Source organism: Vulpes lagopus, chromosome 3, assembly GCF_018345385.1.
Source record: "Vulpes lagopus strain Blue_001 chromosome 3, ASM1834538v1, whole genome shotgun sequence".
In the NCBI taxonomy this organism is placed as follows: Eukaryota; Metazoa; Chordata; class Mammalia; order Carnivora; family Canidae; genus Vulpes; species Vulpes lagopus.
The window spans coordinates 164,404,524-164,419,819 of NC_054826.1; the positions used below are offsets into that span (position 1 = coordinate 164,404,524).

The following is a 15,296-nucleotide window of genomic DNA, read 5'->3' on the forward strand; positions in this document are numbered from 1 at the left end:
CTGAATGAGTGTTGTACTTTGTCAAATGTCTTTTTCTGCATCTACTGAGAGGGTCATATGGTTCTTATCCTATTTTTTACTAATGTGTTGTATCATATCGATTGATTTGTGCAAAGTGAATCCTTCTTGCAGCCCAGGAGTAAATTCCATTTGATCATGGTGAATGATTTAATGTATTTTTGGATTTGATTTTAGTATTTTGTTTAGAATTTTTGCCTCTATGTTCATGTGGTTATTGGCCTATAGTTCTCTCTCTCTCTTCTTTTTATAGTTCTCTTTTTTTAATGGAGTCTTTATCTGGTTTTGGTATTGGGGTAATGCTGTCCTTATAGAATGAATTTGAAAGTTTTCCTTTCCTTTCTATTTTTTTTGAATAGTTTGAGAATAAACTCTTCTTTAAATGTTTGGTAGAATTCTCTGCAGAGCCATCTGGTCCTGGTATTTTGCTTGTTGGGAGATTTTTGACTACTGACTCAATTTCTTTGCTGATAATCGATCTGTTCAAGTTTTCTTTTTGCTTTAGTTTTGGTACTTTATATGATTCTAGGAATTTATTTCTTCCAGATTGGTTGGCACATAATTTTTCATAATATTCTCTTAAAATTGCTTGTATTTTTCCTCTCTCCTTTGTGATTTTTTTTTTTTTTGGGGGGGGGGGTCCTTTCTCTTTTCTTTGATAAGTCTGGATAGGTATTTATCAATTAATAATTTTTTCAGAGAACCAGCTCTTTCATTGATCTGTTCTACTGTTTTTTTTTAGTTTCTATATAATTTCCTATTCTAGTCTTTATTTTTTCCCTTCCTCTGCTGGCTTTAGGATTTGTTTATTTTTCTTATTCTAACATTTTAGGTATAAGGTTGTTTTTTTTTTTTTTTTTTTTTAATAATCTCTTGAGGTAGGCCTGTGTTGCTGTATACTTCCCCCTTATTTCTGCTCTGTGTGTATCCCAAAGAATTTGGGCGATTGTATTCATTTTTATTTGTTCCCTTGTATTGTTTAAATTTTTTTCTTTAAATTTCAACTTGATCCTTCATTCTGTAGTAGCACGTTTTTTTAACCTCCATGTATTTGTGGTCTTTCCAAATTTTTCCTTGTGGTTGACGTAAAGTTTTATAGTATTGTGGTCAGAAAAGATGCATGGTATGATCTCAGTCTTTTCTTATTTATTGAGGCCTGGTTTGTGACCTAATATGTGATCTATTCTGAGAATGTCCATATATACTTGAACATATATTCTGCTGCTTTAGAATGAAATATTATTCATTCATATATTCATATATTCTCTGAATATATCTGTTAAGTGTATCTGGTCCAGTGTGTCATTCAAAGCAGTTTTTTCCTTGTTTATTTTCTGCTTAGCTTATCTGTCCATTGATGTAAGTGGGGCATTAAAGTCCTCTACTATTGTTATATTATCATCAGTGATTTCCTTTTTTTTTTTTTTAAGATTTATTTATTTATTTATGATAGACAGAGAGAGAGAGAGAGAGAGAGAGGCAGAGACACAGGGGGAGGGAGAAGCAGGCTTCATGGAGGGAGCCTGATGTAGGACTCGATCCTGGGACTCCAGGATCCTGCCCTGGGCCAAAGGCAGGTGCCAAACTGCTGAGCCACCCAGGGATCCCCAGTGATTTCTTTTATATTTTTATTAATTGTTTTGTATATTTGGGTGCTCCTAAGTTGGGGGCATAAATTTTTACAGTTATTAAATCTTCTTGTTGGATACTTCTCTTTATTATGATATAGGTGGCTTTCTTTTGATGTCAATTTGCATGATAAATATTTCTCTATTCTCTCACTTGTAAGCTGCAGGTGCCTGTGGTCCAAAATGTGTCTCTTGTAGGCACCATATAGATGAATCTTGTTTTTTTATCCATTCTGATACGCTATGTCTTTTGATTGGAGCATTTAGTCCATTTACATTCAGAATAAGTATTGATACATACTGGTGCCATTTTATTACTTTTTTTGTCATTGTTTCTGGAGATTTTCTATGTTCTTTTCTAGTCTTTGTCACTTTTGGTCTTTCCTTCCTACTCAAATAGCCCTCTTTAATTTTTTTGCAGGGCTGGTGTAGTGTTCACAAAGACCTTTAGCTTTTGTTCATCTGGGGAATTCTTTCTCTCTCTTATTCTGAATGACTGCCTTCCTGGATAGAATACTCTCACCGCAGACTTTTCCTATTCAGCACCTTGAATATATCTTGCCACTCTCTTCTGGCTTGTCAAGTTTCTGTGGAGAGGTCTGCTGCTAACTTAAGGGTCTTCCCTTCTAAGTTAGGGACTTCCTTTGTCTTGAAAATTTTACCGTTTTCCTTCATCACTATGTTTTGCAAATTTAACTACAAAATGTCTTGGTGTTGGCCTGCTTTTGTTGATTTTGATGAGAGTTCTCTGTGCCTCCAGGATTTGGATATCTGTTTATTCCCCCAGGTTAGAGAAGTTTCCAGCTGTTATTTCCTCAAATAAACTTTTGACCCCTTTTCTCTCCCTTCTTCTTCTGAGACTCTTATGATGTAAATGCTACCATGTTTGATGGAGTCACTGAGTTCCCTAAGTCCACTCTCTTGTGATCCATTGCTCTTTCTTTTTGTTCAGCTTAATTATTTTCCATAATTCTGTCTTCTATTTCACTTATTTGTTCTTCTACTTCTTCCATTCTTTCATCATTAGATCTGGTTGCTTTCAAATCTCAAATACTGCATTTTTCTTTTCTGCCTGATTGTTTTTTAATTCTGTCATTTCTGTTATGTTTCCTGATCCTGTTAGTAATGGCCTTATGAAGAAGAGGTCATCTATTGTCCAGGGCCTGGTGCTTCAGGAAGTGCCTCTGGTGTGTGCTGCCTGCAGTCTGCTGCTGTGTTTTATCTGTTCTTTCTCTCAGGTCAGTCCTCTACAGGGGCTCTCCTTGCCTGTGGTGGACGGTGTCAGGACCTTGGCTGGAGTGTGGCGAGTTTTAAGTAGGTGTGTTCTGGTCTGCTTGCTAAATGAGACCTGATGCTGTTCCACTAGAGTTGAAGCTTTGCAGAACTCTGTGGTTAGTAGTGGTGTGTGTGGGGATTTGTGCTGGTCTTCTGGGGGAGGGGCCCTCTGTGCTGGTCATTAGGCACACTTGCCTGAGAAAAGCAACACCAGCAGTGGGTGGCAGAGTGGGATCTGGTGTAAGCAGGTTAGGCAGCCAGTGTTGGCACTGGGCAGAGTACTGACATTGATTTCTGCTGAGGGGCAGGTGAAATGGCTCTAGCCAACTCTTTTTGTCTCTGGAGATGGGAGTCCAGGCCTGCTGCTCTCAGGGAAGCCCTCTCAGAAAAATGAATAATTTTCCCTTGTGTGTCCTAGGTGTTTTTGAGATCCCTGTTTTTATACTGTGTGTCTCTGGGTTGCTTGCCTGCGTGGAGCAGTGCTATGCACTTTGGGCTCTATTGTAGCCAAGCCTGCTTACTTTTAAGATTGATATTGATTGATTGATTGATTGATTGTGTGCCTGTTAGCAGTGGGAGGGGCGGAGGGAGAGAGGCAGAGAATCTTAAGCAGACTCTCGTTGAGTGTGAACCTGATGCAAGGCTCAATCTCAGGACCTGGAAATCATGACCTGAACAGAAATCACAAGTAGGATGCCTAACCAAATCAGCTCTCCACGTGTCCCCAGGCCTGCTTACTTTTAAAACTTCAGACTTTAGGGACTTGGTGTGGCAGGGACCTGTGCTGGTCTTCTGGGTAAGGGTCTTATTGTGCTGGGACCCATTCAGGCTTGACCCAGAAGAACAGTGGTGCCATGTGCAGGGATGTGGTATATGGAGCATAGTAGGCTAACCAGCCAGTGTACAGTGTCGGTTAGCCGCCCTCAGCAGGTGCCTCTGTACTTATGCTAAGGGGTAAGGGAGTGAAATGGTGACCTTGGGCTCCTTTGTTTCCAGAGAGGCAATGCTGTCACAGGTAAGATCCAAGGAGAGTAAACGGTCTCCCCTATGAGCCCTAGTGATCCTCAGATTGCGCTGTCTTCTCAGGGGTTGCTTGCTTGCCTTCTCTCCAGGCTGCAGGGCAGCACCCTAAGGTCTCTGTCCCAGCCAAGGCCAAAGACCTCCAAAACTCCAGTCTTTGAGCCCTGCTGATCGCAAAACCTCACAATAATCAGCCCCTCACATTTTCCCAGGGAGTGGCTTTGGGGAAGTGTTCTTGTGCTTATCCCTGTGCTTTCTGCTCTCTCACCTTTCTGTGACCCGGGCTCTCTTCCCTATCCAGAACCCTCATTCCTTTTCTCCTCGCAAACTGCTTCTTTGTACTTCCTACTTTCCTTGATGTGGCCTTTTCTCTCTCTCTAGTTGTGCAGTTTGTTCTTTCAGTCCTCAGGTCAATTTCTTGGGTATTCGGAATGATTTGATGATCACAGTGAACATTCAAATACTCTACCTAAGTTCAGTAGTTGTTAACATTTTATCATATTTACTTTGTTTTTCTCTTATTGTTAAATATATTATTTTTGCAGTATCATTTGAGAGTTTGATGTAGACATCATGACATTTTAGCTCCGGATACCTTGGCATGCATCTCTAAGAATAAGGACAGTCTCATAACCACAATATCAGTATCATACTTAAGAAAATTAATACTGTTGTTATAATCTCTTATATCTAATTCATATTTAAATTTTCCAGTTGTTCCAAAAATGTCTTTTATACGTGCTTTATATTGAATCAAGATCCAGTTAAGGTTTACTCATTGCATTTGGTTTTTATGTCGTTTTCTTTTTATGTAGAAAAGTTTGCCCACTTTTTTTTCCCCTTTGTACTTTACTTTTTGAATAGTGTGCCCAATCAATTTGTAGAATGTCTCTCATCTCAGATTTGCCTGATTATTTTCTCGTGATGTAATTTAACTTGTTCCTTATCTTGTATCTTTTCTGCAAATTGAAAATAGCTATCAGGGCTTGATATGATTCAAGTTAAACATTTCTGGAAAGAATATTGCATAGGTCATATTATGAATTTTATATTGCATAACATTAGAAACACATAATGTCAAGTTATATCACTATTAATGCCACCACATTTGGTCACTTGTTTAAGCTGATGATCTCCAGATATTTTCACTGGAAAGGAACTTTTTTTTTCTCTTTATAATTAGAAAGTAATCTTGGGAAAATACTTTGGTATCATGTGAGTATCCTGTTTTCTAGCACTATCATAGCATTTAGCCTCGTGACTTTAGCATTCATTGAGGACATTTGCCTAAAAGCAGTTATTACTTTGGTGTTGTAATATACCTATTTTCAAATTTTACCATTTCTTCTACATTTATTAGTTGGCATTCTTCTGTAATTGATTGTTTTTAGTTTACTGTGTTATAATTGGTCATTATTCTTTTTGATGCTCGGTTTCCCAAATTTGGCCGGTGGCTGACCATTTGACCAGGTTCCTTGGTCCTTTTGATGTGACAGTATTCTTAAAAAATGGCTGTATATTACTGTAGTGGTATAGATGCATCCTATTAATCAGTAATTTCCCCATTATGGATGTTCATTTAGTTTCCGGTATGTTTGCCATTTAAGCTGTTAAAATATACATTCTTGTACATATATTCTCTTTCTTTCTTACTTTTGAAAGGGTGGGGAAGAGGAAGAGGAGGTGGGGGAAGGGTAGAGGGAGAGAGAATCTTAAGAAGACCATGCCAATAGGGAGCCCTATGTGGGGCTTGATCTCACAATCCTGAGATCATGACCTGAGCTGAAATCAAGAGTCAGACGCTTAACTGACTGAGCCACCCAGGGGCCCCTCTTGTACCTATATTCTTATATAATGCTGTAGACTTTCTTAAGCACCTTTGTGAAATTTCTGTATTTATTTTACTTTATTCTAATCAAACTTCGTATAGTTATTCCTAGTGCTATATGCTAATATAGAGGCTCCTCCTATAACTAGGAATCACATTCTTCTACCTGTGCTCAACCACAAGACATTGTCATAACACCCTTATTTCCTTCAGAGCACCTGTCATTCTCTGACTTATTTTTTTTACTTATTAGTTTACTTACTTTCTTCTAACAAAGGATATAAGCTCTCTGATAGTAAGACCTTGTCTTTCTTTTTACTGCTTATATCCAGGACTTAGTGCTTAGAAATGGTGTGTGATAGGCATTCGGTAAATATTTGCTGAATGATTGATTGAATGAAGAACCATTCATGTAGGAAATTTAAAATGGGTAGCCATCCTAAATTTTCCATGAGCCTCAGTTTTGAAGTTCTTGCCTGTTAATATACTTTTTACTGCTAATTTTTAAGAAGAATATCCTATACCTTAGACTTTTTTTGCTTACTAGAAAACTGTCCAGATTTGTTCTTGGACTCATAAACAGACTTTTTCCTCTTTTGGGTGTTTTCCTGAAGTAAAAGAATTGTAACATTTGAAAAATAAGGGTTTATAGAAACATTACTGGTCCTTTTTGAAAGCACATTCTTTTTTCTGAAATAAATTAAGAACTTTCTATTTGATATCACATACATACAAATCCTTTTTTGAGTTTTATTAGTAGAATTTTGATATAAATTACTCAGGTTATCTTTTAGACTGTAGAAATATTCTCACAGTACTCTTGGGAATAATTATTAAGGAATCTAATACTTCTTTGGAGAGATACAATTTATTTTTAAGTAATAGAATAGATCTTGAATCTGAGGATCTGAAATAACTTTGTTAGATATATAGGGCTTTTACAAATTATTTTTCTCTCTGTTACAGTGTTTATTTTATAGACCTATTTGTATCATATTGATTTCTTAAATTTCTAAATGATTTGTATATTCATAGATTTAAAAAATTGCATGATGTTTGATATTATTACCACTTTATGTTTCAGAATGTGCCCACTTACTTTTGGCTCACAATGCTCCAGTAAAGGTGAAAAATGCTCAGGGATGGAGCCCACTGGCGGAAGCCATCAGCTATGGAGATAGACAGATGAGTAAGCAATATAAATTGTTGTTTATAAATATTCTAAAATGAAGTGTTACATTTGATAAAATTTTCATTTAGTATAACTTTCTGTAATATGAAATGTTTGTAGTTATTTGTAAACTTGTATGTGAATTATTCATAACTTAGGAACATGGATATTAGGTAGTACACAAAAAGAATTGAGGAATTATGTTTGAAAGCATATTGTTTATAGTTTATTTTCTTTTATACTATTCTGCTCTACTGATATTTTTCCATTGTTTTATTTATTCAGTATGAAGGATTTTTAAAAGCTCTGAGACCTGACTATCCTTTCTGGCAGATACTTAATTATGTGAAACATTAATTGGAACTGAAAATAATCACAGTGTTTTATAATAGTTATCTTTTTGCTTTAATTGGTGGGAATAGATTTTACTGAAAGTGAGAAGGAAGTCTCTTTGTTTTGGTCTTTGAGAATTTCAAAAAAAAGTCACATGTTTTCTCATAGTACACACTGTGTTCAGTTACTCTATCTTCCCTCCTCCTGTTCCTGAGTTGGGTTTTTTTTCCCCAACTTCATATACAGGTTTTATTTTTGTCAAGCACATCTCAATAGTTGAAAAGTTTGTAAAATTTAAATCTGGATGAGTGAGAATATTATCTTCCTGGTACTATCTTTTTACAACTAGGATTGAAAATTAACTCTAGGCTGTGGAAGGCACGATTTAAAAAATTGGGCAGTTTTATTAAAGAAGTGCATTAGATTGAACACCCTTAGGATGTTACATGCATTTAGTTCTATTTGATACCACAGTTTGGGCTCTTGTATTTTAGCTTTATATGTAATCCACATACTACATCTTTGTGGACTTTCTGCACATTTTGGGCAGCTCCTAATGATGAAGCTACATTTGGGCTTGGGATTTAATGAGATAAAATTGTGATGATTTACCAGTTACATGAGCATATATATTTATATTTTGTTATTTATTGACAGTTCTCCCTTTTGGACAAAATCAAGAGCTCCTAATGAGAGTTAGAAACCATACTAATTCTAGAATTATGTCAGGGAAAAGACAAAAAAATGCACAGATCTAAAAAACTGAGAATAAATTAAAAGTTGCAGCAACCAGTCTAAAGGAACTTTCTCTGATGTTTCTAACCCATTAGCAGAATGGAGAGGAAACTAGATGGATTCCTGGGTTTCTGACACTGACTTATGTGGTTTTCACATAATAACCTTTATTTAGAGTCAGTGAGTATTTACTGAGTCCTTTCTATAAAGCATGTATATATAGTAAGATGTGGAGAATGAAGATATGGTCTCTGCTCTTTAGGAAGGCCAAGAAACAGTTTTCTTGGAAAATCAGTTACTAAATTTTAATGTAAAAGATTGAGGTGCATAGCAGTTGAGATCTGCTTTTAAAGTGATTTTCTTCTGTCAAGTGATGTCTTAGATATACATTCTGAATAGTATCCTATTGCCAATTATCATATAATTATGTATCTATAATTATTCAGGGATTAAAAAAAATTATGCTCCATCACATGAAATGGAAATATTTAACTGCTAACTTAAATAATAATAAATTTAACAACTATAAGCTACATATTTAGAAATATATGGATAGGGGATCCCTGGGTGGCTCAGCGGTTTAGTGCCTGCCTTGGCCGGGGGTGTGATCCTGGAGTCCCGGGATGGAGGCCCACATCTGGCTCCTTGCATGGAACCTGCTTCTCCCTCTGCCTGTATCTCTCTCTCTCTCTTTCTCTCTCTCATTAATAAATAAATAAAATCGTAAAAAAACGAAATATATGGATATATTTATAATAGTATTAAATGGGTCTATACTTTGAAATTATTTTAAATACTGTGATTTAAGTTTTTGATTACTTAGCTTGTGTTATGTTAAAATTTTCTGGGCATGGAAAATTGCATTATTTGAAAAATCTGAGATAATATATATTATCTAATTAGCAAAGTATAATCTAATATTATAAATTAAAAACAAAACCTGTAACCCCTTTCTCTTTTTTTTATCTGATTTCTGCTGTTGTTTTTGTGGTACAGAACAGTGAGATATTACTAAACTATTTGTTGCAGACTAGAATTATTTTACTTGGGCGGGGGGGGGGGGGTTGGGCAGTGAGCAGCACCCAGTTGACTTAGTTGGAAGAGCATGTGACTCTTGATCTCAGGGTTGTGATTTTGAACCCCATGTTGTGTGTAGAGATTACTAAAAGAAAACCAAAAACCAAAAACTTTAAGAAAGAAAATTTCAAGATTATGTTGCTTTTCTGCCTTAATAATATTACATGGTGAACAGTGATCAGCCTCCAGGTCAGTATCAAAAGAGGGAGATCAGTCTGGGATTTAATTAATTTGATGTTAGATTTATTGAGTTTGAGTTATCTATGGTATGTCCACAGAGCTATTTAACTAAGAAGTGGAAAATAATTATTCTGGAGCACAAAAGGAAGTAGAGGGCAGAAGATACAGATTTAAGTGATTTTCGGAGCAGGAGGGCATAGTTCCAAAGGCTTTAGGCACAGCCAACTGAATACTTTAAAAGTACTTTGTATGGGAAAAGAAGGAAAGAGAAAGTTAATAAGCTGTGGTTTATTGTTCTTCATTTGAGTCTTTGTATGAATTCTTATACCATCCACATCCTCTAAAGCTAATTTTTAATTTTTATTTTTTTAAAGATTTTATGTATTTATTCATGAGAAACTCAGAGAGAGAGGCAGAGACACAGGCAGAGGGAGAAGCAGGCTCCGCACAAGGAGCCCGATGTGGGACTCGATCCCAGGACCCTGGGGACGCGTCCTGAGCCGAAGGCAGATGCTTAACCACTGAGCCACCCAGGTGCCCTGGTTAAAGGAATTTTAATAAATAACCATGGAGTTATAAATGGGGGAATATGACTTTCAGGTCTACTTACAATAAAAACTACTATATGAGGAACCCAACAGTGCTCTAGTATATTTGAATAAAATTACCCAATGGTCTTTTTGGTTCAGTTTTCATATTCGTTTCTTTCTATGGTCATATTTGTTCTTCAGAAAAATCACTCCAAAAGACAACAAAAGATCTATGGATATATATAAAGATTTCTTATATCGGCTGTTTATAATTCATTTGGGAAGAAAGTTCCTTCATAAAGAAGTTAGTTTCATTTAAAACAAGTAATGTTCAACCACTGAGCCACCCAGGCGTCCCCTCTAAAACTAATTTTATCTTTAGTATCAGTCATCATTAATGTGATTCTTACAGTATGGGAGTACAAATCCTTATTCCACAAAAAGGTATTGCTAATTTTGTATAATTGCATTCTAAATGTTTGTTTCTGTTTCCATAAGAAAGTTTGAGTTGATGCTATCTTTAATGTGAAGTTTCATAGAACAAGAATCTCTTTGTCAGCATCTTTTTAAAAATGTTTGGCCAGGGCAGCCTGGGTGGCTCAGCGGTTTAGCTCCGCCTTCAGCCCAGGTCGGATCCTGGAGACCCAGGATCCAGTCCCACGTCAGGCTCCCTGCATGGAGCCTGCTTCTCCCTCTGTGTGTCTCTGCCTCTCTGTGTTTCTCATGAATAAATAAATAAAATCTTTAAAAAAATGGCCATTTTAATGTAATTGTTATTTACTGCATGTGGTTAGTCAGTTTCAATATATTTACTTGGTGTAAAATAACATGACTTCCGCTTTTCATTAAGGTATCTTTTCTATCTATGAATTGAATTATTTCCATTCTTTACCTTGACACAGAGGTTTGTTTGAATTTAAAGGCAAATTGCCTTCTTTGGAGTCAAGGAAGATTTATTAAAGTACTTGAGCTTATTGTGGAGAAGAATTATAAAAAGAATTCTATTAAATTGGCGTAATATAGCTTTGATATTAAGGTTAAATTACAACAAACATGAGATTAGCCAGATTCATACAAATTTGAATCTGGAAATAACCTTAATGATTATCCAGGTCATTGTTTCTCAGATTATTTGGATTTCACAGACCAGAAAAAAAAATTATGTTTGAGAATTGATGTGGAGTACCTAATGTTTCATTTTAGCATGTAAAAACTCTAAAAATGATACTTTCTTCTGCAATCACCATATTAATACAAGACATTTTGATACCAAAAATGGTAGAAAGAATAGTTCTTAAATTGAAAAAAATATATAGTTTATAAATAAAAAAGTAACCCCAACCTGATTTCCAATTTTTTCATTTTACTGCAGATCACTGGGAACTTGAACAGTTGGGCACTGAAATGTAGACTTGTATTTGGAAACTACTAATCTAGGTCACAAAGCTAGTTAGTTGTAGGACTATATGATGAACTGAGATCCCTTGTTCCTTTGGTAGTTAGTTTTAGCTAGTTCCTTTATTCTAATAGGTAAAAATTATATTTACTTAATTGTAAGCAATTTATATTGACCCTTTACAGGAATTTCATAGAGGTTTTACTTTATTTTTACTTGACAAATGAAAAAAAGAAACTGAAATTTAGGGAAAATAAATAACTTGTCCATTTACATGTGGCTAATAATTAGTAAAGCTGGGGTTTGCTCTTAGGCAATGTGTCTAAATATCAGTCTGAACTATTGAGAAAACAGTATGGAGGGCTTCAGGTTTTTTTAGATTCAGAAGTTCTTTTCACGGACATAATAGGATTTGTTTTAGTATTTTTTCTGCTGTGTGAGAGTACAATCTGTAGTGAGAAAAGAACACATACACCCAGTAGCAATTACAAATAATTACATTTTTATAAAAGTAATATCCAATGGGATTTTTGAGATCTGGCTTTGAGATCTTTTAGATCAGTATTACAACAGGAGATTGTGTCATCTGAGATTGGTTAATCTTGGCTCACTCAGGTAAATCTTAACTGATAATTAAAAACTAGGAAAACTAGTGTAAATACAAGTTCATGTTGGGGTGTCTCTTCTCGATTTTCCTTGGGGTTCATAACAGTTTTATTAAACTTATTAACTTATTTACAATGTCTCTATCTGTATATGTCTGTGTTTAATAAACCAGTGGTTTCTAACATGGCAAAAAAGTTTTTTGTATGAATTTTTTTAATTGATATATAACTGACAATCTAACATGGTAAAATTTATTTTAAATTAAATAATTTTTTTTGATTTAAACCTTAGTTACGGCTCTTTTAAGGAAGCTTAAGCAGCAGTCCAGGGAAAGTGTTGAAGAAAAACGACCTCGATTATTAAAAGCCCTGAAAGAGGTAGGCTATATATCTCTTTGCTCATCTTATACCTCAAGAGTAATTATAAGTGTACTTTTAAGCATTTTTAAAATGCAGTCTAATCACTTGATTACTAAGAGTCAAGCAACGCTAAAAATCCTGTTTGAATTGAACAATAATGATAAAATACTCTGATTATAATGTATAAATTTGATGCTATGGAAGCACCATTTACTTTGGACTAGGACAGTGAATAAAAAATTACTGTTTTCAATAAATTAGATAAGACCTCTAAGAAAAAAGGAGGCTAATCATAATTAATGGCAATAGTTTTCGTTTGTCCTTTGGGTTGGAAGATTCCCTAAGAGCTGAAACCACTACCTACTAGCAGCATTTTCTTTACATAATAAAACTCTTTCTGTCTGTCCTATGTCAGAGCCGGTGGTAAGAGCCGGTGCGCTGGCACAGAAAGGCAGAGAGCTTTATTTTTTTTCTTATTCTCATTCACTGTATTTTTGATGTATGAAAGAACTAAGGGAGGAAGACAGACCTATCATGATAACTGTGTGTCCTCTGGGGTATGCTTTTTTTGTTTTTATCTCAAGAGAGAAATTTTTTTGAAAATTTTTGATCACAGTAGTTTCCTTAACAGTTACAGTTTTTGCTGTCTAGGTTCTAATTTGTGAAATACAAACTTTCGCCATATATCTCATATGTTATTTCAGATTTAGTAAACTTGTGTTAATTACCACTTTATAGGAAAAAGTTTCTATTTCATTGTGTCATTTTCTTAGTCCATTGTGAGGCTGCACAAAAAGTCATTTTGGAACACATCTAAAGTTATTAGCTATTTTTAGTTATAGTTTTATTATTATTGTTTTGGTTATGCTGAGAAATGGACTATTTATTGATACCAACTTAAATGTCTATTAGTTTCAGATATGTTCCAGTAAAATCTGCAGTTGTATATCTTCCTTTGTAGATAAGTATAATAATGTGTGCTATTGTAATGTTTTAAGTAATGTAACCTTATTTTTTCTTTCTCCTATTCCAAAAATTGAAACTACTTTCTATTCCTGTCTATAGACCTTTAGTGATAATAGATTTTTTAAAAAAAACTAAAATATTCAATTGATATGAGAACTGTTAAGCTAAGGTACATTCAGTAATTATTTGTATTTTGTTTCTCAGCTAGGTGACTTTTATCTGGAACTTCACTGGGATTTTCAAAGCTGGGGTAAGAATGTGTCATATTTTACTGTAAAATATGTTCCAATGTGGAAATGCACGTGCAAAAATAGCTATTAAATATACATGTTAGCAAATTTGAACTTGTCCTAAGGAAAATTATATCTTTTTCATTACATTGAATGTAATGGTAATAAAGCCCTGTAGTAATATTTAATTATCCCAACCTGATTAGTAACTTTCAAAAGTCTTATTTTTAAGACTGAAAATTATTCTTTTTAAACAGAATGAAGGTTTAAGTATTTTAATAAATATAAGGAATTCTCAAAGGGAAGAGAATAATTTATGGGATTATTAGATTACTAATTTTTTTAAAGATTTTATTTTATTCATGAGACACAGAGAGAGATTACTAAATTTAATGAGATTTGAAATATAGTACTTAGATCCCTGAATGAGAAGAATTCAGTTAACATTATTTGATTTTGTATATTTTGTCATCTTTCAGTCATTTTGCCACTTTTATTGTATACTTCATATACATACTGTTTGGTTGTTCACTGTTTCAATTATTTATAAAACAATTCCTGGGTGGCGCAGCGGTTTGGCGCCTGCCTTTGGCCCAGGGTGCGATCCTGGAGACCCGGGATCGAATCCCACGTCGGGCTCCCGATGCATGGAGCCTGTTTCTCCCTCTGCCTGTGTCTCTGCCTCTCTCTCTCTCTCTCTCTCTGTGACTATCATAAATAAAACAAACAAACAAACAAAAAAAAAAAACCTTAACCCCTAGATATTTTGGAGTCATTTAATGATTTATCTTGGCATGATAAGTTTCTCTCCTCCCCATTTTAAACCTCAGTCCATTTAGGGAGAAAACCTTTGTATCTAAAGAGGAAATGTGATCCTAGTGACTTTTGTTAATTAAACAACTACTAAAACAACTAAATCTGGGTTTCATTTTGAAGATTTAAAAACAATGTAATCTGTGTATAGGTTTGGACATAATGAGCGTATATTTTTTTAAGCATCTGAATTAATTTCTATGAAATAAAGATATTTGAATATTCAGCTATTGACAGCTATAAAAATCACTATTAAATGTTTCATATGAATGCTTTCAATCCCTTTTTAAAGTTTACATGAGTGTATGTGTGCATGTAATACACACAAATACATACATGCACATGTATATTGTATCCTCAGAATTAGTTGTTTTAATGGGATCTTGCCATTATATCATTATAACAGTTTGTCACTTTTATATAATGTATCATAGGCATCTTTCCATATTGTTAGCTCATGAGGAAGTACTTCAACAACTACATAATAATGTATAGCATGAATGATTAAGATTTTCCTAGTGTGTTTAATCTCTAAGTGTAAAGTTCTGATTTCTAAAGGTCAGTTCTTTTCCAACATTGTTACAACACTAGCTCATTAGTTTAATTTTGGCTCCATCAAAATCACACATGATTTTGTGACCCTGTAGGGCTACCTTGCCTTTATGCTTTATATATCATTCAGAGTCCAGGTGTCTTAGAACACTGAGAGAAAAAGAGGTTTGTAGTAGCTTTGTAAAATAGAAGAATTCCAAGTCATATTGGTTTAAAGCCTGAATACCATTTTTTTTTTTTTTCCATGTGTAAAAACCCTAGGTCTGCTTGGCAATCTTATACTCAAGGTTGTCCCTTGAGCATATTGGTTCTTTAACTGATTCTCAAGAAATTGTTAGTGGTTTAAATTCTAAAATAGTTGATTTATCTTGCTGAGCAAATGTTTTAAAATATTTTAAAGTAACATTTCAGGTACATAAAGAAATAGAAATGAATGTAATCACTACTATAATTGTACATATATCTGTAGTTATAAACAGTATAAATGTTGTATAATCAAATTCATGACATAGCTACTGTGGTATTGGTTAAAAGTATTGCTTCTTTGGAGATTTGACTTTGGTGCAAAACAGTCAGCAC

General features: G+C 34.5%; 1 protein-coding gene across 3 annotated transcripts in view; it reads left to right on the top strand.

The window, feature by feature from the left end:
• ANKRD13C (ankyrin repeat domain 13C) overlaps positions 1–15,296 on the top strand; it is a 95,367-nt gene that overhangs the window by 29,451 nt on the left and 50,620 nt on the right. For all 3 annotated transcript variants that reach the window (XM_041748032.1, XM_041748031.1, XM_041748033.1), the window contains exons 3-5: positions 6,854–6,958; positions 12,089–12,174; positions 13,327–13,372. In XM_041748032.1, coding sequence (XP_041603966.1) covers positions 6,854–6,958; positions 12,089–12,174; positions 13,327–13,372 — 237 coding nt within the window. The remainder of the gene's footprint in view (positions 1–6,853; positions 6,959–12,088; positions 12,175–13,326; positions 13,373–15,296) is intronic.